This window comes from Amblyomma mixtum, chromosome 8 (genome assembly GCF_055824585.1).
Source record: "Amblyomma mixtum isolate Tamu chromosome 8, ASM5582458v1, whole genome shotgun sequence".
NCBI classification, from domain to species: domain Eukaryota; kingdom Metazoa; phylum Arthropoda; class Arachnida; order Ixodida; family Ixodidae; genus Amblyomma; species Amblyomma mixtum.
In genome coordinates, this window is record NC_143019.1 from 96893662 (window position 1) to 96919830 (window position 26169).

The 26169-nt window shown below is 46.5% G+C and overlaps 1 protein-coding gene across 1 annotated transcript; it reads right to left on the reverse strand.

The window, feature by feature from the left end:
- Positions 1-16451: 16451 nt before the first annotated feature.
- LOC149333641 (uncharacterized) lies at positions 16452-24860 on the reverse strand. Its single transcript, XM_089558727.1, has 4 exons — positions 24805-24860; positions 22588-22668; positions 21511-21555; positions 16452-19187 (listed from the first exon to the last, which is right to left on the reverse strand). Exons 3-4 carry the CDS (start codon positions 21526-21528, stop codon positions 17445-17447), a joined length of 1761 nt encoding a protein of 586 aa, XP_089414853.1. The 5' UTR covers positions 21529-21555; positions 22588-22668; positions 24805-24860; the 3' UTR covers positions 16452-17444.
- Positions 24861-26169: the final 1309 nt, after the last annotated feature.

Sequence of the window (26169 nt, forward strand, 5' to 3'; positions counted from 1 at the left end):
CATAAAAAAGATTTCAAAACTTTTCAAGCTTTATTTTCACTCCTTTCCCTATTTTTTCACTATTTGGTCCGCCAGGGCTGTTTTCCCGTGCACACACTATATCGATGCTCGCGCTATTTCGAATGTGTGTAATTTTTTTTTGTTTTAAATGAATAACTATTCATCCTATTGTCATTAATTATTTTGCGCATCATCCTCACATTGTTTTCTATCGATTACAACTACGCGTTTGATCCTAGCTCTTGTGTGAATGAGACAACTAATGCCGACATGTTTTGGTGACACTACCTCGCCGACATCAACGGTGTGACATTCCCGTAGAGCCAATGGGGCAGTTTTTTCGAAGACGACGCTGGCGGTGCCTGGGAACGGCTGTAAACGCAGGTCTTTCTCAAAACACGCTGAGGCAAGCCAATCCAGAAATCCAATATGGCGGCGCCCGTTCAGGCGGCTGGTTGCGGTCGGTTGCTCGCGATGGCTCGCGCATTCGTGGTGCTGGCGGTCGCTAGCTGGATTCAAGCTTCGTACATACTGATGACTAACAGCTCTCGCGATACGTTCCAGCATGATTTCCTATGTATGTATACTGAAAAAATTTGCGCAGAAAAAACGAGGACCTAGCAAGACAAGAACGAGCGCAGATAAATGCGTCAGCCAGACTTCCATCCGCTTCTCTGATAGGGAGTTCCACTTTTTGGCAAAATCGCTGGGGTACACAGGGGGTGACCTGTGATGTTCTTGATGTCAGATTGGTATGGTTCGTTTTGTTTTTCCTATTTATATGTGCTTGTGTTTCGCAATAAATCTTCAGTTGTGAGTCCCTATATCTAATGTCCCTATAAAATGAAGCCCTATATCTAAAAACAAGAATCTTGTGACAAAGAATCTTTTTCGGCTAGTGTACATAAGCATCTAACGACGTTTTCAGAGTGCCTAGCACCATTAGAATTGACGCACGAGTTACCGGAAGATAATTTCATCAGGTTTTTAGATATAGGGCTTCATTTTTCTAGTGATCGCGTATGTTGGGCCTTTGAGCCCAGAGGAAACAAGCCCCTGCTTCCCTTCAGCTCGGCACACTCCAAAGCCGGAAAACGAGGCATTGTGAAATCGTGCCTTTCCAATGCTCTGAGTAAGTCCTATCTGCATTTGGTAGGACGCAGCTTTGACATCCAGTTGCAGCGCCTTTCGAGCACAGGCTGCCAGCCGGCCTTGCTGGCATCAGCTGCCGAGAACCTGCTGAAGAAACCAGCCAGCACACCCGATCAAATTGACCGGAAGAAAGTGGCGGTTATTCCGTACATTCACGGAATCTCGCATAATATTAAGAAGATCGGTGCTAGGGCTGGTGTTAGAGTGGTTTTTAACGCTCCAGAAAAACTCTCCAGGCTTTGCCAGAGAGTGAATGCGGAGGATGCGGCCGTCGCATGTTCGAAGCGGCACCAGCAGCGATTCGTGGCCTGTAAAAAGAGCGTTGTGTACTCAATACCGCTGGCCTGTAGTAAGCAGTATATTGGCCAAACTGGGAGGTGCCTTAATGAAAGGCTGAGGGAGCACGCAAGAGATGTCAGGAACAAGTCAGGTAGCAAAATGATAGACCATATTCGGAATTGCCGCAACTGCACTCCCGCGCTCGAAAAAACGTCCGTACTGCGCCGGTGCAAGACTCAACTTGGAAGAGAGATAATTGAGGCTAATGAGATAGAAAAATCGGGTACCTCGTGTGTCAGCAATCCTTCAATTTTGCTCTCAAAAAAAGAAATCAGTTATCTTGCGCAGAATTAGAGCTCGAAGCATGCATTCACTCGTGCGATGATGGGATCTGTGCTCATCTGATATGTATACATGTATGCGAAGTCTCTTCTTTCCCTCTTCTTGTTTGATAAGAGCAGCTGCTGTATTTAAGCAAATGTTCCGTCAATAAACACCTGAGTTGTTAGTAAGCGCTTGTCCTGTCTACCTCGCTTCTTTTGTGTCGTGTCTTTTGCGCAAAAAACCCAGAATGCTTAGGCACCAACTATCCTGCAAAAACATACTCGCAAGTGCAGCCATAGCCGAAGTATAAGTAAACGAAATAAGTGACCACTTACAAACGTAAAAATAAACAGTGCAAAATTTGGAGAGGGCAGAGAAGTAGTAGGCAGCAATAAAAAAACCGAATAATTTAATCACATCCTAACAGGATGCATCATGAGTTTCAAGAGGTAATTTGCGCTTCTTTATGGCAGGAGGATGGTCTTCCGAGTTAGTATCTGTGCTTTTGTTGATGAATGAGATGTACCCATGTAGCCTTGTTTGACAGACTAATTAAAAAAAATTCAGGCTGCAGCCTACTGTACAAAAAATACCTTGCCGGTTTGGCATCTTTTAAAACAGATTCGTAGACACATTTGATATGTGGGCACACTACATGATTTCTTGTCTGAAGGCTGAATCCAATTTAGTTATATTATATACAAATTCTTCACAGGTTCCGGCAGCTGACGTGGAAAGGCGCTCAGAATAACCTTTCTCATTGAGTGATGTGAAGAGCGGGTGTGGTGTCGCTCATTGAGAGAGCCACCGTCTGCAACAAGCAATGCTCTCTCACATGTGCACTTTGTAGTTATGAGATCAAGAAAGCTCTTCACAAGAGTGCCAGTGACATGGTACACAACATTTCTATGTACTACATGAGGGCATGTTGCGAAGACCCTTGCCCGTCAGATAAATCGGAGCCTTGCGGCGTCCTGTGGCTTGTGGTTGGTGTGCTACTTCGCGACAACTGTCTCATCACAGCTTTTTTTGACGAATAATTGCAAAAAAGATATGCAAAGGATCTTGAAGCAATCCACGAGTGAGAAGATGAGTAATTTCAAAGTCTGTTTTTAGATAGTCGACAGCAGGAGTAAGGCTTTGATTGTAATCTCTCAACCTTTGATGCAGCGCGTTTGCTTGTCCCGACGGCAATCAAGACACCATTAAGCAATCCTATTTACTTGCGGTTCAAGGGAGACATGGTGTTCAGAGTCCTCAAAAATTGCATTGCATTGATTTTGAGGGTTGAACTTTTCAGGGTTTAGAAAACTGCCGACGAATATGCTACATCATAATGCGAAATTTGAGCGCAGCTCATCAACTGTTTCAGCTTTTCGATAGATTAAGGCAAAGAATTCGAGCAAGATATGAATGTACAATTACAGACTTGTTCTTTTTTACACTTTTTTTTCTTTAAGAAACACTCTACTGACAGGCGTATCCGGCAACTATAAGCGGCTTGGCGTCTGTAACGCTGAGTGCGCTCTGGCCTCTGGATAGGGAGCGCACCCACCATGCCACCCTGGCAGGTGGCAGTCAATGATTGATCGCTAGAGTTAGCTCACCGTTTTCAGAACTAACGCATTCAGCCCACATCTCTCTCTCATCAATCCACCCACCTAAAAACGCGACTCAGGCGATCACTGACCCAGGGAGCCAGTTATGCGCTCTTCTTTCCCTTAAAATGATCGGAGTGTAAAACGTTGACAACACCAGTGAACACAACTAACGGCGACGGCCTATGGCTTCAGCGCCGCGTTTCTGGCACAACGCGGTCAATGCCAACGCATGCAGCGCACATCTGTCACTACCGCCACGTAGCTTAAAGCACGACTGAGATGTCAGTTACTCCAAGAGGGCAGTTATGGTCCTTCCCTGCGCTTTCTAAATACTCGTTCCTTTGGTCTCGCAGCTTAAAGTGGGACTAAGGTGTCGGCTGCTGGTAACGAGGGACAACGGCAATGCCACGAAACCCAGGAACGGGCGCCAAAGAGCTGCGCTCTCAAAAGCTTCTCGGCCCTTTCCGCGAACTCTCCTGTAAAATTGGCATAAACAGGAAGCCCCTGAATGCTGATGAGAGTGAGGACTGCCACAGACACGGATTTTCTGAACACTTGCGTGGCATATTTAACTCTCATGTCATCTAAGGGCTCCCTGCAAATGTGCTCTTTATTTTCCTTGCCACTTTCCAATGTTGTCGGTAACGCGTTACAAGTAACGGCGTTACCGGTAACGGGTTAGTTTTTGCGGTAACTTAGTAACGTACTCGTTACCATTTCGGAACAATAACGGGTAACGTACTCGCGTTAACATTTTACGGTGACGTGAGGTATCACGTCACTTGCTAGTTTTTATTGCAATTGTCCCCCTCTGCCTCTCTTTGAGAAAAAAAAAACGCGGAAAATAATGTTGCAAATAAACAAAACCTACGGGTGCTCTCGACGACCCTTGCTGCGGCTCGCATGCATGCCAGAAAACACCTGCCCTTGATGACGCACTCAACTAAAAAAAAAGTAATAAAAAGCACGAACACGCATTCACACATTTGTCTTTACCCCCAAACCCATCACACACACAACTCTGCAAAGCGTCGACGCTTGCCGAGCCACCAATGGACCATTTGCAGAAATCTGTAAGTCAGTTTCTCCGTAAGCTTGTTTTCCAGCCGAAAGGTCTCGTTCCCAGGCGACACTATCGCATTCTTTGTGGAAGCAGTACCCTCTTCTAAGTAAACTCAGGAATGTCGCCACTCTACTTCAAGGTGGCCCCAAGAGAGCCGCCGAAAGAGCACAATGGTACAGCACAGAAAAGGGGATTGCAGTCAACTGGCTGCAGCACCGAAGTAGAGGAAAAAAGGAAATGGGCCTTTGTTTATCGGTAGCGAGCTACCTCACACTAAACTTCCTAAAAATTTTCTGCTGAACAACACTGTGGCTCCAACTTTCTCCCGTCATAGTCATACCCCCTCCCCCCCCCCCCCCCTTTTTCCCCTAGCCAGAACAAGGAACAACGCACTCCCCACAACACTTTCACTAAGGACGGCCTCCTTCCTTTTCCTGCCTAGACTCTGTTGCAAGCAGAGTGCGACCAACCGGAGTTTCCATTCACTTGAAGAATGTGAGCGTGTCGTCGGGTTTGAGATCTTTTGGTTGGAAAACAAGCCTTGTAGAGAAGACGCGTTATAGCTTACAGTTACAGCGAAGACGCACTGATTAAAATTTATGGCCATGGAGTAACGGCAAAGTAACGTGCGATACTTTTTTTCGGTAACGGTAACGGTAACGCGTTACCTTTTTGTAGGTAACGTAGGGCGGTAACGCGTTCTCTTTTTCTTAGCGTAACCAGTAACGTACTTAATTACTTTTTTTTCGGTAAGGCCTACAACACTGCCAATTTCTATTTGAGATGTTCAGCTCATGTGTTCAAATTTGGCACATAGATAGGAGGATGAGCGTTCTTGACAGGCTCGAATGATCGCCTCTTCATCACCGCTAACTGCTGTCACTAAATGGCCTTTTGTTTCAAGCCGCTCAAATAAATCTAATAGCAGCTTGCATTTTGCAAGAGCTGATGATGCTATGCGGTCCGCCGCAAAGGCTACTCGCTGAATCCAAGGTCTTGATAAGCCAGACACTGCCAAAACAAGAGCTGTGTCTTTCATACTGAGTTCCTTCTATTTCCATCGCCTATCAAGCCAATCAAAGTTTCTTGTGATTAATTATATATCAGATTCCTTTTGAAAGTTTTCATGAAATAAAAGACAACATGCTTTCTCTTGCAGTGGCCAATTTTTTTTTTATTCATTCTGTTTCAGTCATGTGGTAGCTGGATTGATGCCAGGAGTCATTGCGATGTCCGCCAGCCAGCGCCTTAGCGTCCTCACTTGCAGGAAATGAAGCATTCCTCTAAAAAAGTGATATGATTTCGTGAAGTGAAAGAACAAATTCAAAGTGAATTGTTCAGTTTGCTTTCACCAGTTCTTTTTGAATTTTGGGAAACAGTAGAGCCCGGTCTGAAAAAAGGTCTTGTAGCAAATGCGGTTCAATTGCCCACAAAGTACAGAACGTCTTAGACATGTCCTCAAACACCTCGAAGTGGCTTCAATAGTCTCACGCGGGATCAAAACTTTTCATAGACGTCGACGGCAAGATATCTTTTTTGAAACTTATTTAAGACGTCTGCAGTAATAGGTTTCTTCAGCAAGGTTTCTGAAACGTCTAACTCGAGTTTTAGAAGACGGGCCTATACGTTCAGGCGATTCGCAGAAAGCTGCCACCATGGATTAAACATGATATAGAGCACGGCAAGCGTTTTCAACCTTCACGTTTTATTCCAACCAATGAGTGAAACATGCAAGTACGACACTTAAATTGTTAGATGACTGTGCATCACAGCGGTATTTGCACTCGACTTTTTGAAGAGCAGGCGCACCGGTGCAAAGACCGAGCTTTGTGCTAAAACTCTGACAGCGGACTTTGTCGTATGCAGTCCGAAATCACGGTCCACATCCGGTACAACTAGCCCACCACTCGTAAGGCTGGTCTAAAGTTATGCCAACCATGAAATTTATTTCGTGTTGTGAACGCCTCTTCGTTCCGCCTCGGCTGGCCTCGAGCAGAGAATGTGGCCGTCGCCGCTTTCTTCCATGCTGTCTTCGGCATGTTGGTGCACGCCGCTCGCGGCTCGTGCGCATTCTTCCATTAGCGTCCTAAACGCCTCCGCTTGCTGCTTGGTGTCGCTCCGCTCGGTGGCGATACAGTCTACAGTCTGTCTACGTGAATCCAAACATTCCAAGCCAAAGTAGATCTTTTTGCAAATTGTAAGTGCTTAGCATTGCATAAATATTTTTGAGTTGCAGTTTGTGTATTGTTTTTATGTTGTTCCTTTGTTTCGTTTGCATTTCAGTAATGTAGTACTCCGTCTGGCCATTTGGCGTCGCAGTCGCTAGCGGTTGCTTGCTAAGCGCGCGAAGTGAACGCTGGAAACTTTCCTGTGCCTTCTTTGTATACAGCTGGTATGAGCTTCAGGGTGCTGTTTGAAGTTTCCCAGCGATGTCTCTTACTACTAGGACTGCGCTAAAATGTGCACCTCGTTTTCTGCAAAAGTAAGTCACCTTCCATTCGTAATTTGTGTTGAAAACAGCAACTTTACCGCGACTGAGCCGCCAGTGCGCCTGATTCAACCGTCGGCTAGTGTGTCCCTCCTTTGGTTTGCAAATCACAAAGCTGTGTCGGCCTTGTTTTCATACCAAAGTGTAATGTTTGAGGTACCAAAACAGGGCGTTTTCAAGCGTTTGAGGGCTCGTTATGTGGGTACCGCTGTTTTTCTCGCATATTTAACATCCTCTATGAGCTGCTTTCTTGCGAAAGCCGTCCATAAATCGGGAGGGACATTGGAAAAATCGTCATAATTCGTGACACAGTTTCAACGCGACCAAGCTTGGCTCAAATGCTGGTAGGGACAGCGCAAATATTTTCTACTCAGTGAAGTCTTCTCGATTGCATCCTGGCTGGATATTGTTGTTGTCAACAATTCTTATGTCCTCGCGGAAGTTCAAATTCAGCTTAATGCGATTACTACCAGTGGCACTAGAGTTAAAAAGGCTTCGGTTATTCTTGGAATGGCCGAACAGAATGTGCAGTATCCATTATCTGCAAGTGGTAATGAAACCCGTCGTGGTGGCTTTGTTACTCTGCGTTGGGCTGCCGACCACAAGATCGCAAGTTATTTGACGCTTGCCGCGGCGGCCGTATGTCGTTAAAATCGAAATACAGAAAACGTCTGTGCTTTTTTCTAGAGCCCTCCACTACGGCATCCCTTGTTGCTTATATATCGCTTCTGGACGGTAATTCCGCAATTTACCAACCACATGTAATTATGCCGTGAAAAGAGTATTGGGTTCATGATATTCAGTGACCGCACGCATATGCGAACCAAACCACGAAGAGAGAGAGAGAAAAACTTTTTTATGGCAAGTGTGTTTAGACCCCCATTGGGCCCCTGGACCACCGCACGGGCCCACTCTACGTCGGAACGTTCATGTGGTGTTAGTTCATGACGTCGGCACCCCGAAGCACCGCAGCAAGCTTCGATTGCGGGTCCAGATACGAGAGCACGACCTCCCAGTCCTCCCAACTTGATAGCGGGGGCTGTCCCTGCGGGGGAGGATCAGCAGGGCAGCCGAAAAGGATGTGGGAGAGTGTGGCGTGAGGGTCGCCGCACAGGGTGCATGCAGGGGAGGTGCCACAGTAATGGGATAGCAGCTGAGGGGATGAGAGGGAGCGGGTCTGGAGGCGTCTCCAGAGGATCTGTTGGGAATGGGTAGGGGAGGGGTGTGGAGGAGGGTAAGTCCGACAGTCCAAGTGGGGCATTTGCGTGAGCTCTGCAAAGGTGTGCGCCCGTTCTCTCGAGAAACGTGGACCGAGGCCGTCCTGAGCCCGGCAAATCAAACCTCGGGCCAATTTATCGGCAGCCACGTTTCCTGGATTCCCAGAGTGAGCCGGCACCCACTGGAGCTCTACCCAGCGTGGTAAGTGTTTGGTGGGGGTGTTCAACAACTCCCAAGCAGGGGCGTGAATCCTGCCCCTCGCGAAGTTGAACAGAGCCGTTTTGGAATGGCTAAATATGTAGTTTGCATTGGAATGTACAAGGGCTAGGGCGATGGCGGTTTCCTCTGCCTCCTCAGGCGTACAGCCCGAGGGAAGATGATGTGTGAGGGGCTGTGCTAGGGCTGGATTGTAACCAACTGCTACAGCTTCATGAGTTGTGCACGCAGCGTCTACCCAAATGGCGTCCTGGGCTTGTCCGTAATACTTGTGTAGGGCCTTAGCGCGTGCTATGCGGCGAGGGATGTGGTACTGGAGATGAATGTTCCGGGGAAGGGGCTTCACAACGAGGTGGGTATGAATGTCTCGAGGAATGGCTATAAGGGATGTCTGATTAGCGGGAATGTTGATCCGAAGGGAAGCGAGGATATGCCTGCCAGTTGCGCTCGCGGCAAGTCTTAGATACTGTGTTTGAAGGTGCGCGTTTACTAGTTCCTGAATGATGTTATGCATGCCCAATTCAAGGAGCTTGGCTGTGCTAGTGCTGCGGGGTAGGTTTAAGGCTTCCTTGGTTGCAAGACGAATCATGGCGTTCACTCGCTCTGTTTCCATGCGGTTCAGCTTAAGATATGGGGTGGTGTATAAAATGCGGCTGAGTGTAAAAGCATGCACTACTTTCATGCTGTCCGCTTCATCTAAACATTCGTGCAGGGAGGATACGCGGCGTAGAAGTTTCAACACGGATTGCGTGGAGGCCTTGAGTGTTTTAAGGGTATGATCGTTGCGTCCGTTATCCTGCAAGTAAAGGCCAAGGATATGGAGGGTGGGGGTGACGGGGATAGAGGTTCCTTGTAAAGCGATTTGAATGAGCGAGTTAGCTGCAGATTTCGGTCTTACGAGGAGAAGCGCGGATTTAGGGGGGGAGCATTTGAGCCCAATAGATGACGCATGAGCACAGATGGTGTCAGCTGCTAATTGAAGAGTTTCCTCAATTTCTCCATCAGATCCATGACTGGTCCATTCGGTAATATCATCAGCGTACAAGGTATGCCTTAGGTGTGGGATGAGAGCGAGTTTATGAGCTAGGGGGATGAGAGCAATATTAAAGACAAAGGGGAGAGGACCGCGCCTTGGGGGGTTCCAAGCTCGCCGAGTGTATAAGGTGGTGTGCTCAGCTCAGCTATGTGCAGGGAGGCAGTGCGGCCCGAGAGAAAGGCGCGAACGTAGTTGTAGGTCTTTGAGCCTACCTGTAGTGCCTGCAGTTCTCGCAAAATGGCATCGTGTCGAATCCTGTCAAATGTATTTGTGAGGTAAACCGCCAGAATAGCTTTAGTGAGGTGGGGGATCGTGTCATCAAGCACGTCATGGGTAATTTGTAGTAGGGCATCCTGCGCAGATAGATGCGCACGAAAGCCCACCATGCTGTGCGGAAAATAGGTGGTTGTCTTCCATGTACGTGGTTAGTCGGGCAGGAATAATGTGTTCGAAGGCCTTGCCGAGACAACATGTCAGAGAAATTGGGCGGATATTCTCTATGCTGATGGGTTTGTGCGGCTTAGAAATAAATATGATTTTTCCATGCTTCCAGGTGGCAGGGAGGGTACCTGACTTCCAGCACTCGTTAACCCTTTGACTGGGTGACTGGATGAGATATGGAGGCATCGTCAAGGTTTCGGATGGCAGCAGTGGTAATTTTATCTTCCCCGGGTGCAGTATTGCGTAATTTCAAAAGGGCTGTCCGAAATTCCGCCTCTGTAATAGGGGCGTCAAGCTGGGGTTGAGGTGGACCCCTGTACTCGGGGTGCTTGCAAGGGTCACCTGGGGTGGTATATGCTGATTTCACCCGCGCGAGGAAGGCGTTCGTGTCCTGCCTGTGGTTATGAGTAAGGCGGCGAATGCTCAGGCGTGTCTAGGTTTTAGATTGCGTAGGGTCTAGCATGTGGCGTAAGAGGTGCCAGGCACGGGTTGTGTAGAGATTACCGTGGAGACTGTCACAAATCTGATTCCAGTTAGCTTTGCAAAGAGTGGCACTGTGGTGTTCTATTTGGGTCTGGAGCTGTGCGAGTTTGAATTTTAGTTTCCTATTCTGTTTTTGAGTTTTCCATCTGTGTGTTATGCGTTCTTGAGCTTGAAGGAGGTGCGCGAGCTTACTGTCAATTACGGGGATGTCTGGGGTAGTGTCTAGAGTTTGGGTATGTTGGCGAATGTCCTCCTGTAACTGGGTAGTCCAGGTGTCTAGGTGGAAGGGTACCTGTGTTGACTGTACATGTTCCTGGCGAAATTTTCGTAGCTGGTCCCAATTAGTTTGTCTAACGGTAAATTTGCGCTGAGGGCGGCGATAGCTTAGTGTTATGCAATTTAGGTGGTGGTCGCTGCCTAGTGTGGTTTGCGTTCTTTCCCACTGCAGGTGGGCCACATTTCTTCCAAGCGTGAGATCTGGGCTGGTATCTGTAGTAACACTGTTACCAACTCGCGTAGGCAGGCTAAAATCATTAAAGATGGACAAGTGGAGCACCATCATTTCATTACAGAGAACTGTGCCTCTGTGGTTTGTGCGCCGATAGCCCCAGTCCACGTGTGCGCAGTTGAAGTCATCGGCAATGAGTTGGGGATTTGATCCAGCCAATTGCGTCACGGATTTGAGGAGTGGAGGGAGTAGATTAATTGGCTGTCGTGGTAGAAGATAGCAGTTAAGAACGAACAAGGGAGATTGTGCAGGGGTTGGAGGTACAATTTCGATGAAGGTGTGAGCGATAGGTGTCGTAATTGTGTGTTCCATGTAATGCAAAGAGTTGCAGACGTATGTGACCACCCGAGGAAGATCAGTAGAGTCCGAGGGGATAACAGCGTATCCGGGAAGTTGTTTGCAAACGTGTGCGTCCTGAATTGCGATGATGTCTGGTGGGGATGAGGAAGTAGCGATAATCTGCAGCAGAGGATGGCGCTTATGCCGAAAGCCCCTGCAGTTCCATTGAATAATATGTAAAGAATTATGGTCCGTCGGAGGAGCCATGCTGTAGCCTGGAGGGACGAAGGAGGGGTGTGGAGGGTGGCACTGTGGGAGGAGAGGCCGGTGAGAGGCTAAGAACAAGGTGAGGTAAACGCTCCTCTACCTTGGCCATGATGCTAGTTAAGACAGTATCCATTAAACGGGTAATGGTAGTTTCAATCAAAATTTGGCACTGTGCAGTGACCTGTGCAGTAATTCGCTCTGCGAGCCTAGCTTCTAAGTTTTTGGCGAAGTCCTGAAATTTTGCTTCCAAGTCGATGGTTTGTTCTGGCGTCTCATCAGGCCTCCTCTTTTTCGAAGGAGGTTCGACAGGTGGCGAGGTGGGTGGAGAGGATGGGGGTGGAGGAGATGGGGGTACAGCGGAGTTGGAGGTAGAGATGGCTGCCTTGAGCTGCCTTACCTCTTCCCGCAGAGCAGTCACTTCGTGGTCCTGGAAGGTCGGCGTATGATATGATATGATATGATATGATTTATTTCCGTCAAAGCGGTAGGGGCTTGAACAAAAGTGAAAAATAGTTCACTTGACGAGGTTCAAGCCCCTCTTTACAAGGCATACAACGGTTGCGCAGCGTAGTGATTAATTTTCCGGACACACTTTACACACAAAAAAAAATGATTGTGCAAAGCCACTCCACGAACTGAAGCAAAATAACAAAATAAGAATATTGCATTTTCATGTCGGAAGATAGCATAGGCACAATACATATATAAAGAGCAGGAAAAAAATACATCATCATTATACAATTCTTAGTGAAGGTACCATCTCTATTATGACGAAAAAAAAAAGTCTTCAACATTGACATGTTAATATTTTCTAAATTGATTTTATGAGTGTGAAGATAGTTAAGTAACGATGGAAGGGAATACTCTAACATTTGACGGCTAAAATTTGTACGCAAAAAGGAACCTTCCAAATTTCTGGAGACCGAGACGTCAACCTGCCTTCTCCTAATTTTAAGTTTGCTATGGATGGAATAAGAGCCTCCTCGCTATGAAGACCTTGCTTATATCTTCTGGCCAAGGTGAAATAGTAAAGGCTATGTATGGAAAGTATTTGGAATTTCGTGAAAAGGCTTCTGGTGTGTGTATTTGCCTCCACACCTGCGATTAGTCGAACGACTTTCTTTTGTAGAATTTGAATTTGATTTAAGTTCGTAAATGTAGTGTTACCCCAAACAAGAAAACAGTAGTTCACATTAGACATAACGCATTAAAGAAATCAAGTTTAACAGCAGGAGGTAAGAAATTTTTGAATTTAGCTAGTATACCCACGGTCCTTGAAATTCGAGAAACGACGTTATTTACATGCACATCCCAGAGCATATGTTTATGAAAATATACACCAAGAGTTTTAACTGTATCGACAAGTTCTATTGCTGTGTGACCAATAGATAAATTGATACTTTTTGTAAATGTAGACTGTCTTGGCGTGAAAATTACTGCCTTTGTTTTTTCCCATTTAGTTGTAATGAATTTAACGTGCTCCATAAACTTAAGTCCTTGAGAGTTCTGTTCATGTCTCTTTCTAGGCAATCATAACTTTGACTACGAAACAACAAGGTTGCATCATCTGCATATATGATAAACTTGGCATCCGAGGTGATATTTATGATATCATTAATGTAAAAATTAAATAGTAAGGGTCCTAGGATGCTTCCTTGAGGTACACCTGTCAAAACTCTTTTATAGGTCGATAAATGTTTGCCTATTGCTACACATTGATTTCGATTTTGCAAATATGATGTCATTAATGATGAGATTCCCCGTATCCCATATAATTACAATTTCTTTAATAGTGTTAGGTCATTGAGACTGAGATTGAGAATGAGTCCTGGCGGCCTTGGAGGCCCACGTAGAGGTAGTGGGAAGGGTCGTTTGCAGCGGGGGAAAGTTCTTGCTAAAGGGCTTTGTTTTCTGTGGCGGCGGGCTGCGTTGTTTCGGAGTTGTTTGTCTTGCCCTGCATGAGCCGGTACCCGTGAGGGGCTCTCCCCCACACAGAATGCAGATCGGGATGGAGGAAGGAACAGCTTGCGGGTCATGTTTGTCCCCACACCGCGTGCAGAGACCAGTCTTGGGGTGGGGGCAGACGTCATATCTGTGGCCCGGTCGGCGACAGTTGGTGCAGGCATCTGGACTGCCCTTGTATGCCGTACATCTATAAACCACACTCATGTAGCGTATGGCATGAGGGGCTGGTCCATGCGCAAAGGTGATTAATATGGAGAGCGTCCTCCCCATTCTGTGTGCTGCGATAATATCAGCGTCCGGGTTACGGGTCTGGAGGTCTCGTAACATCTGCTCCGGGGTTTCTGCCCAGTAGGCCTGCGAGATTACTTCACGTACCGCTGCTGGCGGCGGTGCGATGTAGGCGGCGACAGGATAACTGGTCCCTTGGAGTACCACTTCCTTGAGTTGTACGAGGTGCAGGGCGGTTGTCTCCTGGTGGGTAGCGATGGTGAACGTGTTATTCGTAGGATGTATTCGGAGGTGAAAGTCCTCTAGGTCCCGGCCATCGGCGGTGACTTGCAGGGCTTGCATAAGGGGCTGCGCCATGGCTCCATTCAAAGCGAGCCCGCCTCTCGGTCGAGAAACTACCCGTATAGTGCCGGGCGGCAGTGAAGCAAGGTGTTTACTTCGCTGCGAGACTGCGTGCGACACGCGCAGCTGTTGCTGTTGAGCACGGTACGTCGGCTTAAAGGGCGCAGGGGCAGCCTCGGCCTGAGCACCGACGGCGGACACGGCTGTTTGTGGGGGTCCAACCAGGGTATTCGGGCTTGGTTCTCGAACCTGGTATGCGCGGAGTACTGCGGTCCTCTCACTGTGTCTGGGCGTTTCAGGGTCGAGGTTGTCGCCCTGCGCTTGCACCTCCATGGCTTTTGGGATAGGTGCGCTGCCGGTGATAGGCCTAGCCTCCAGCGAGGTGAGGCCCAGCGCGGTGGCTGGCGAAGAGCGAACTTTACGACGTCGGTGCGGTCAGAAGAGAGGACGGGATCGAATAATGGCTGTAGCGGTTGGAAAGCGCTCACTTCTAGGAAACGTTGGACATAAGAGGTGAGCTCGTGGGCGTTTGTAGCGCATGAAAAGAAGCCGAGAAGCGGTGACAGTACTGAAAGGCGGCCTGAGCGGAACCTCCTCTCCAAAACCACGAACTCAAGCAATATATCGTCGATGGCTTGTTTTTTTCAAGGTCTTAATGAAAATATCGAAGAATACTTTGTCAATTAAATGTGATTACCTGATTTTTGTTTATTTCAGCAGGGCTACCCTGAACTATTTAATTTGCTGTTTCAACTTGTATATGCCTGTTGCTAAATATTATAGAAGTGTTGCGTTTTGCCTTAGCTCTGCAGTTGGATATGAACTCAGATAAAGAATAAAAAAGCTGAGGGAACCATGAAAATCCGGATGTTTTACTGCATGGGCTTGTAGGACCTGGCAAAATTTTTGTTCATTACGATTGATAGCTACGACACTGAAAACCTACTTGGTGGTGTTACTCTGTATGTGTGCTGGCTGTTTCATGATGTAAAGAAGTAGGCTCACGGTAGGCAGGCCTCCTTGAATTTTTTGGTAAGACATTGCAGTGCGCATAGCTGGCACTGTCAATGATTTTACTCTGTACATTTACTTGAATCATATTGCAGCGAAGAAGCACACACACACACAGAGAAGAAACACGCAAAAAACACGGATGAACGCTGCACTCACAACTGGTTTACTGCAAAAAATTTCGAGTTCGAAATCTTTTGCAGTAAACCAGTTGGGAGTGCAGCGTTCGTCCGTGTTTTTTGCGTGTTTCTTCTCTGTGTGTGTGTGTTTCTTCGCTGCAATATGATTCAAGAATGTTACCAACTTGCCCAAAAACGTGTTTTACTCCTGTACATTTACGTGTAGGCGGTGCCTGTTCAGCAGTGGTTTTCGGAGAACCTCTTGGCCTGCTACAATCCTGAATGTATGGTAAGCACTCTTCACAGCTGACACTGGTTTTCTTTCACTTCATGCTTTCTTTTATAGGTGGAGGCTGTTAGCAAAAAATTATTTCACGAATTGTGCTGTTTTCTTGACCTAACCTTTTGGTTTTTTTATACCTGCTACAGTCTGCCAAAAGAGGAAGAGCTTTGGTTAGTTCTAAGGAAGGAATAAAAAGTGAGAGCGTGGTAATTGTCCCCCCCCCCCCCCTGCACCCCCTGGGCCACAGGGAAAACTGTGTGCCTATGAGGACCTGTCTGATTGAATTACTGCATGAGCACAGGTATGCATGCCCGCAGCTCATGAACATGGGAAACTCAACATTACATGCTCGTGTTTTGAAGACAGTAGTTACTGGAATACAAGCAGGGAATATAGTAGTGGCTTTATAATGGCTCAAAAAAGAGAAGTAAAATGTGTAAGCGTCTCAGAAATAGCAGTGGTTTAAAAAGCGAGGGCATTTGGACTAATCTCATCCATGTTTCAAAAGTAAAGCGAGATATCCGTTATTATACTTTCACTCTACTTACAGCAACACGCATGAGAATCATGAAGTGAACACGATATGCACAATATACTATAGTGCTTGTGTCGTATGGTCGTCTTATCTACGTCTTTTGGCGCTCGTTAGCCATCAACACATACCAACTTGCCCTAATTATTTCATTAATACATTTATTAGTTCCTGGCTGTCTTTTGTGTTTTTGTCTGTTTACAAGCATGCAGTCAGACGCAAATATTCAGTGCGGAAAATTGACAATTTTTCTGTTCACCCAGTAACCATAGTCTTTTTTTGACTGCTGTGGAGCGGGACTGCAAACATCTGTGTTGGAGTCATAATGGGAGACATGGGTCTGGTGCCCGCAATGTATGCAGCAGAACGCTGTCAGCTCTTCCTACCAAGTGGCAGTTTTTGTGCTCTTGAAGTATGTCATGTGTTTTGAGTCAAAGTTTCACTTTTTTAAACTTAAGTAGCAGGTATGTCTTATAGAGGCAACGAAATGATTCATTCCTTGATTGAAGCTATGTCTTGCTCTTTTTTGCACTGAGCACAGTGCCTGCATTAAGAACCAGCTACATTCTTTCTTTTTGCTTCTTTATTCTGAATTTTACTTGTAGTTCTACTATGGTTGCGTTTAATTAACACAGTTTGCCTGCCGAAAGCTTTAATCTTGTAGAAGGCATTGCAAGACTGTCACATTTCCACAATTCTCCTATAATTACGCAGCGGCCAAAGTTAAAAGTTTTTACGAAGAACTCATCTTGATGTCTCAAAAGCAATAAGAGCTCAGCTTAAGAGAAGATACAGATCTCGTGCACGCTCGGGAAAAAAATGTGTGTAATCAGGATGTGTTAGAAAACTTGTTGCTGTGCTCCCTTGTCCTTCTTGCCTCGCATTTAGGCCAGCTGTCCCAAGATTAAAATAGTTTTTGCACTTAGCAGAGGTCTAGTTACCAGGCAGTCAAAACATAAAATTACACAGCAGTTTCTTTTGCACTCTGGATATGGAAAATTTTGTTGGAAAAGAAACTGCTGCATTATCTCCTGAACTAATTTCTTGCTATTTGGACTTCTGATGAAGCAAATACACCTTTAATCTGCCAACAGCAAAAAAAAAAGGTCATGACAAGAAGGGCAAGAAACAGCAAAACAACAAGTTTTCTCACACACCCTCAATGCAGACAATTTGTCTCTCAACCATGCAAGACGTTTGTACTTCGCAGTTCTTATTGCTTGTGAGACGTCAACAATGAGTTCTTCGTAAGATGCCTTTCATTTAAAAGCATTACATTGTCATCGATGCAAAGAGGCTAAAATACATCTATATAAGCTATTTGCGACTTCTATTAGCCAACTAACAGCATCAGATTCCGCAGGTTAGGAGAGCTAAAATTCTTTTTTGCGGCTAAACAAGGTATCAGCTAGAAGTCGAGAAGATCTGGTTGAGAATTTTGCGGGGTCGCAGCGGAGCACCAGAGAGAGACGACCAGCGTGGCAGGCTTCTAGTTCCGAACTGCCCGTGCCGGGTGTGCGCCCCCAGCACGCGCTGTACATCTTTATTTTTTTCTAGCGCGCGCTGTAACGCCGATCTCAGCGCCGGCGCTTTATAGCGTCGCCGGGCGCTATAGGGCCCCCCGCCTAGACGGAACGGCGAAATTTGCGCGCCGACGGGGCAGAGATGGAGAGTCCAGTAAGTTCATGTCAGGTGCCGGGAAGAGCCGTCGGGTGGAGTGCGCGGGCTCAGGTGGACGAGCCTGGCTGCTTCGCAACGGGCGAATGGGGCTGGGTGCCGAGTTGACAAAGGACATGGGGGCAGGGAAGGCCAAGGTCGGGCCGTCACCGACTGTGGTGCTGCCCGCGGACACAAGTGTCGTCGGTGTTGGGACGTTGGAGCTGGTGTCGGTGGGAATGTGGCGCGCCGAGTACGTCGTCACAAGCGCTGGAATGGGCGAAACGGCTCCGTGGACTGAATGCAGCTGTGCTGCGACAGCAGCAGCTGTAACAGTATTTGGCACAGGTGTGACCGTCGACACAACGGTGAGAGCCGTGAATATGGCGGAGGAAGTTGCAGGGCTCATTGTCAGGTGCTTGGGTGAAGCGGGATCGACAGTCCAGAGGGGTTGGCCAGGGATGATGCGCGTGTGAACATGGTCGGCGGTAGGTGGCTGCAAAAAGGTTGTTGCAGTGACAGGCCATGCAGCTGAGACTGCTACATCAGATGGCTGGCTGGGAGCAAAAGACACAGCTTTTGGATGGACAACTGCCGCAGTACTCGGTGTGGGTAGCTCGACCATTCGCTGCTGAAGGTGGCTCAAGTCAGGCACCAAAACAGACGCTTGCTGCGACAGTGTCGAGCTGCCAGGGTCAGACCCCGAGAAGCGGTTGACCGTACTGAGGGCTTGGGGTGGGGCCTCTTGGGCAGGCGATGTGGTCGCCAGGGTAGTGGGGCTGGTATGTGTCATATGCTGCGGTGGCGGCAATCTCACTTCGCCTTTAACACGATCGCTCAGGTCAGTGACTGACGGCTTCAGCGGAATGAGCGATGAGGCGGCAGGTGAGCGTTCTGCTGGCAGCGATGCTACGCAGTAGGGTGCAGAAGTTTGCGGAGTGGGGCACTCGTCGAGGAAGAGCTCGACTGACGGCGGCACTATTGCAGATGAGAGAAGTTGCCCACCGGGCTGTGCCGCAGATGCTGTATCGTCCGTATGGGAGGCGGTATGGCCGGAGGCTTTGAACAGGGTGGCGCGAGGCGCATCTGTCGCTGCGTTCGTTGACGTGGCACACCGCAGTGAGCCAGGCACCTCACCGAACTGCTGAGGAGATGGCTGCGGACTTGGGGCCGTGGAGTCGTCGCACAGTGCTGCTAGCGTGTCCGGAGTAGCAGGATGTGCTGTCGGATGCGATGCGGCAGCGTCTGGTGCGGTCGGTGCTAAAGAAGCCGGGCAGGAGACGCTGGACTGGAGTGGCGGCGAGGCGGCGACGGGCTGCTGAGGCGGGGCGGATTCTGATGAAGGTTGCGTGGGCGCGGGCGAGGCCGGTGCAGGGCCAGAGGCTGGCGCCGGCGAAAACGGGTCCGCTGCGTCGTAGAGCGGCGGCGGAACGTAGTAGGCGCCGAAGTCCGCCAGGACGGCCGCACGCAGCTCATCGTATGGCCGGCCGCCGAAGGCAGAGTAGGTGAGCCGACGCAGGAGGTCGGGCGGGAGGATGTCGCAAAGGACTGCGTGTTTAAACGGCTGGATGGTGATGCCGTTCAGGTACATCGCAGCCTCGAGTTGGGCGAACCACCCGCCGACGCCTGGAGGCCGGAACGCCGGGAGCGGCGGGTCGAAACTTGGATGCTGCCAGTACGCCATGCTAGGACGCCGCTGGGTAGAAGGCACGGTTCACCGGGTCACCACTGTTGAGAATTTTGCGGGGTCGCAGCGGAGCACCAGAGAGAGACGACCAGCGTGGCAGGCTTCTAGTTCCGAACTGCCCGTGCCGGGTGTGCGCCCCGAGCACGCGCTGTCCATCTTTATTTTTTTCTAGCGCGCGCTGTAACGCCGATCTCAGCGCCGGCGCTTTATAGCGTCGCCGGGCGCTATAATCTCAAGGAAAACCTTTCGTGGTCGGCAGATAGCGCTGCATTAGCTTAGGCTTCAGGAGGTCTTCAAGGCTTCGGACGGCTATATAAAATCTTGCCTATGCTTCACTGAGATGTCAAAACGTCTTGGTATATATGACTTGTAGATTTCTACACGCACTTTTTGTGTTTCATTGGAAGCTTGTTTACCGCCTCCCGTTGTTTTACTCGCCTTGTCTCATGCCTTTTTTTGATCGGGCCGTGTCGCACACAGAGCTTAGTTTCTGTTACTTTCGCTCGCGCGCCCGTCTTGGTTGTCTGCAGCTGCGCGCGCGCTGCCCCGAACGCGGCGGCGCTGGCTTCGCGAACGCGACGGGTCATCTTCGCAAATAATTTCTTTGATGTCTTATTTTTTAATTACCATGGCTGGTTACAGTTCATCAGCATGTTTTTCGTATCTACTGTGGTCGAGAAATTTTACCTTTATTATGCTTAGTATCAGCCGCGTTAACCGCCGAAGCCAGGATCGTTACAATCGTTTCGGCCGTCGCGACACCCACGGCGCGGACGCACAAATTGGAACACGCCCTAGCCTTGTGGACATAGCTTAGTAAAGATTTCGCCTCGATAATCACATGACAACCACGCAATTGTTGTCCGCATGGCTTCCAAGTGCACGAATCTGCGTCAGTAACGCTGCTTCTCAGTTTTTTCAAAGGCGTAAGCTTGACCTAAAACGAGTGGGCGTTCGGATATTTTGTGTGCATTTTTCTCATTGGGTGTTGTCATGGAATCCGATGAAGGCTCGGGAACACTAGGAAAACGATTAGCTAAGAGGCGAGGTCAGTGGCGTCTCGGAGAATTCGTCAGAAGCATGATAATTATGATTGCTTAGCGACTGAAGAAAGCTACCATCTTCGCGTGTCATGAAATAACGCCCTCAATAAGAAGCTTCAGCATTGCTTGATTGTTATTTCGAGCTAACTACTGGGTAGGTTGCTGAATGCGTTGATAAAATTTCATATTTATTAGTTTGAAGCTCCAGTTGCAAAACATTTATCGGCACAAAGAAAGCCTTGCAAGGTCACAGGCTTTTTTTAACAGTATATTTCTGAAATGCAGTTTTTCGACTGTAGGCTTTATATGTTTGTTTAGCTTTATGTTGTAGAATCGCTCCAACCGGTGACATTTCGATTTCTTTGATACGAGAGACGAAGAATAAAATTTTTGTAGCCTATAGTTGATTTAAAATTTGTCATATTCATAATCGTCTACGGACTACGCGATGAAAAGGTGATGCATTTTGCCTATTATAATCTTATTGGCCTCGCAGAAAGAACGTTATGAAGTCCGGAAGTTTATGCCTCATTACGTTTATTTTGTAATTATTACACATGACATTATGGGTTTTCCAGAGATATAAACAGAAATGTTACTACGCCCTTTTTTCCATACACAGTGATGGTGTGCGCACCAGACGCACTTCGAGCGTTTGAAGGCAGTAGTTCCGCTCTTGCAGGATATGCCCTCTACTTATAGTGACACGCTGAACCAGAAGATAGCCAACAAATGACCAAAGGGGGTGGTCGGTTGGTGTCCAGGCCTTGCCTGTCTTTAGCGAGAGAGTGGATCAGTGTCCAAGGTTTTTAACCTTTCTCTTCACGCCGAAGCAACCCCACTGAAGCGACAGCTTATAGAATCTTGGCACGTACAAAACAGAGTCTGAAATGCAATCCGCTCTCAAGGTTCCCTTCTATGAATGCCTGCACTTGGCATTCGCAGGAGCCGCAATACGCTACCGTGCAAAGAAATTGCTTGAACCATAACTATTATGACACACACTGCGGCGGCGCACTTTCCAGGAACAGTGGCTGCCGGTCAAGAAAAGGTTAAAAGCTAGCCTCTTGCTGACACTCATTCAATCCTGAGAATGTGCCAAGCTGGCACACAGACGGGACACAAATATATTCACAGCCAGGATCAACAGCTTGAAAACTGTTCATTCTTGAAAATAAGCTCTCCTTCGGGCGTTTTGTGACAACTGTTATTAAACACTTGCTCAAATGTGGTTTGGTTAATATTGGGGCATTCGACGTCGAATACGCATTTACACTGCTCAGGCATACCAGTATAAGCTGTCGCATTGGTGAGGAGGACCATGCACCCGGATCCTGCAATAGAAAACGTGAAAAAATCGAGTAACGCCACAAATGCCATCTCTCTGACAAGAAAATGTCATTCTCGGGAGATTCATTCTTCCGACTGTTCAACTTTCAACCCACTTCCTTCTCTTAGGTATATTGGAAAGAGAGCCAGAACTTCCTACTTTCTTTCGTGTCGTTTTCCCGTGAGATTGTATTGACCGCTAATGAAAGAGCAACCCTACCTATTAACTATACTTATACTTTTTTCTTCATTTCCTCAAAAAAAACTTACAGCGATTCTGTAGTTGGAACCGCTCTGCACTCGCAGAGAGAGTAATTTATTTTCTTTCCTTTTGTATGTAAGTACAATCTCACTCAAGATCCGAAGCATTCAAGTACAGAAAACCAACCTTTAAATTTACAGCCGTTCAAAAATTATAGTGTACTCAGAATACTCAGCGACACTTAATACCGAAGGTACAATATGCAGCGTTAATAGAAACACAATGCCCCATTTACTGTGCGGAACAAAATGCATCTTTCAATAATTTTAACCTTAGAACAAACTGATGATAGATCTCTAAAAATTAGAACTCTGTAGTCGTGCTCTAGGGAATTAGAAATGTCATTTGTTAAAAGAGCAGTCTCTGTATATTTAACTCGCGGGTACACCTCAGTTTCTGCAGTGAAGTGGGGGGAAGTTTTGTAACTATCTGTGTGGCCACCAGATTGCAAGAGAGAACGCTCAGTTGCCAGAACGATTTCAGTTGTGACATTGCCTCTTAAAGCGCTTCAATAAATTCGCAAAAGAAACGTTGGACATAGGGTGCATGCTCTCCGGCTTTACTCCTGCGACCATTTGTGTCTAGCGGCATTCGCAGCTGGTGAGAGTTTCTGCGATGTTTGACCCGCGTTCACGCGTTAGATACGACGGCTAAAAGAAAGGTGTCATTGTCAGTATTGCGAATTTTTACGATTAATCATCCAGATGCGTTTCAAACAGTGCAATAATTATCAATTCATTCGCAAATATATTTTTTAAAATCATATTGGACCCACCTTTTTGTATCTGATGGATGCGAAAAATAGAGCAGTTTCGATAATCAGAATATATGAGTGTATAATTCATGGGCCATTCACCTGCAATGAATGAGCAATGAATAAGACATAGGGGAAAATGAAAAGTATTTACGAAACAGGCATGCGCGCCAGAGCAGTCTGCGTAAACAAATTAGAGTGGTCTGGAAATTTCTCTGAGACGAATGAAATTTTACCTTCACTGCATTCAACATTTCTCTTTCGCAAGAATGGAAACGTCTTTTTTGCCCGATAATTAAAAAAAAATTGTTTCGAACTACCAAAACTGAAATGTAGGAAACAATATTCCTTGTAAACAACTCTTTTCCGCTCAGTAAAAAACACCCCCTAATACCTGTAAACGTACAGCTTGAGGGGTTTAGAAATTGGCACGAAGCATAAAGTGGCCAATGTTATGTGTTTGTATCCCATGCTAAATACATAAAAGCCTCTTGTGTAATGGCAAAAAAGGAAACATCGGCAATTATTTTCTTTGCGTTATCTTTTCTTCTGAACATCACTAATGATGATCTACATTTCAAACGGTAAGCTTTCCAACTCCAGTAGCTTTCGTGGTAGGGAGACGTTTTATTGCTGATACGCCAATCTGTTTTACAAAAAAGCACGCACAATGAATAGATAATGAGGTTACGTATTTATAATTTTTTCCCAGATGCATCGTTCGTTCCTTTTGCTCAAACCGGTGAATAAACAATTTTATAGTCGGATACAACTTAAGTCTGCAGTGAAGCTCCGCCCACATTCAGCCCTCGCGCACAGTATCCCTCCACGACGAAAAAGTAATCCGCTGATTAAACGTTTCTTGTCACGTAAATAAGAAGCTTACCACAAGAAAAAGATCATCAGCTCTATAATTTTGACACCTGGATTGTTTGATATAGTCAAACATTAACAAGCTCATTTCGCTTACTGTTTGGATTGGCCAGCGGAGTAATACAAAACGCAAGGACCGTGGCCCAGTGTTAGCAGCTGCTGTTTTTTTAAGTTGTATCCTAATATAGGCGCAATACTTCCAGACGATAATTAGGTTGCTATGCTGTGTGGCTGAATACACTGCGAGAATATTTTGAGTGGTCTTGAGGGGAAGTAATAACCACTTCGAAGCTACTAGTGCAGAGGACAGACGTGCGTGCGAATGGGTGTAACACGGGGTGCTTCACCTAACATAGTGCACAATTTAAACAAAAATAGGCCTTGTAGATTAATAGAGCGCATTTTCGGCCCAGCATTGTCACCGGTGTAGCACATCAGAATGCAGCTAGTGCGCGCAAAGCGGGCAGGATGGTTAACTAACATTGATAATGAACTTTTTCACAATTACAATTATGCTCCTTAATTAATGAGAGCTGTGTAACACACCGTAAGCAATATGCGCATCAGATTTTAGAATAAAAATAACGAGCTTATCCTTTGCTCTGTGGCGCAACAAATTTTGGCTACATCGCGCCATATTACAAGCGCTTTCGAGAAGCTTTGAGGCCGAGGAACCCCTTCAGCGCGCGTAAATGCTCGAAATAACCAAAAATTGCTGGGGCACACCGTTAACCGCATTTTCGAAATTCTAAAAACTGATGTGGATATTGCGTACAGGGGGTTGGATGCCTAGAAATATTTAGTAGCGATGGTAATGATAGTTAAAAATTTACCAGCTCATTATTAGTAAACCAAGTTAGCACGAATTACTTGTAATCGGAAATGCTGCACCGCTATGCCGAATGAAAGGATCTTGTAATTGAAAATACTCTTTGAAAATGGTGGATGTTCTTATGTGAAACATCCTTTTTTCTGCATTTCAAGTTGAACCGCTGGTCAATCAGCATAATTTTGAGGCATAGTGGATACCTCCAGTTACCTTATATTGAAGCTTCCACAAAAAAATCTAGAAGTAAATAGATTTTGCGCATCGGTGCGATTATTGTACTTTACAAAGAAGTTAAAGCAGAGCGTTGGCTGCTAATCGTCGGCACGTTGGTTTCCATTGTAGTCCAGCGAAAAATTATAATTTTGTTTATCAGTTAGTAGACACGTAGTTTGACATCGACCTTGACCTATGTTGGGAACGAACTGTGCTGGTATAGGAAATTAAGACAGAGGTAAGAAAAAGAAAAATATTGAAAATGTTTCGAAGTCCGAAAAACGGCGCGCCAAACTGTTGCCAGAAAATCATAAAATCCATACCTGTTTCTCTAAGGCGTGCATAGAGGCTGTTGTATTGTTCACGTGTTTGATCCATATACATATTTGTAAAGTTTGTGAAATAGAATTCCCCGGTGTAGTTTATTTTCCCACTGTAACAACACCGACATTTCAGGAGGTTAAATTGCAAACCTAAATATGAGTGTTAAAAAACCGGCTTTACAACATAACTTGACGATATAAGGCGAGGGAAATATTGTTATAGCAGTCGGGTAGATTTCTCCAAAGAAATTGAGATGAAAACTATTTAATTTTAGTAGAAGTGTTAATGAAGCTCACTACCACATTTCTAGTGAACATTTAATAAAATTACATTTTACTTCTTCTACCACCCCTAATTATCATAGTTGGTGATAATTACATTTATTCAAATAATGGAGTTTTCGTCAGTACCTATTTCAGCTCGCTGAGCTATTCCGACAGGCCTGCATATCATAAAACTCGAAGCTCGAGAGAGACGCTGATTTGGCAATTGCTTATTATGAAAGAAAAATATCTGAACTCATAAGAAAACAAGGGCACTTCATGTCTGCATCGAGCAAAGCTGAAAGATTTGTTGAGATTGTATCAGTCCTTAATGCATTCCAACATAAGATAAGATAAGATAAGAAGTTTATTCAGACAGGTACAAGTGTCTGGGAGAATGGCGAAAAGGCAGTGAGATGCCTGACAAAGCGCCATCCCCCCATCCCCCCCCCTCCATAGAAGGAATTTGATTAATGCATAAGTTAGATGCATTACACTGTGTTTATTTCAGATTTTATCCGGTCAATTTGACAATATCAAGCCTTATGTTGATCGCGAACAACTGATGGCGATGATGATCATGATGGCGATCAACAATTTCTCAGCTTCAAGGGAATCTGCGGACAACTAGCACCATGTAGCATTGGTTTTTTCATCCACTCATTGTAGGGCGAAAAACACGTCACCAGCATTTTGCCTCAAATAAGACGCACTTCAGGTAAGGGGAAAACTGCTACGCAGTCTAGCATCGAGATTCTGCCCGGCGGTACTAGAGAGCGAACTCTGCAGTGCACGCATCATGTGCGGATGCTGAATTTAATGCACCGCGGCTACGAGTAGCACTTAGTTGATACAATAACAGAGGATATTCATTAGCGTCCATTCAGCTGCTGTGACACGGTTACACAGGAAATATTTACAGATTTCGATGGAAACTTCCTGTTCAAAAATTATTGGTTCCGAGTTCAAACCTTGGGCCAAACCTCTGTGGGGAAGGCACTTTACTACAAATCTAACCAGGACGACTATGCAATGGTTGGCCGAAAGCCAAATGGCCAGTATCTTAATGTGCAAACGTCAGTACGATATTCAAAGCAATCC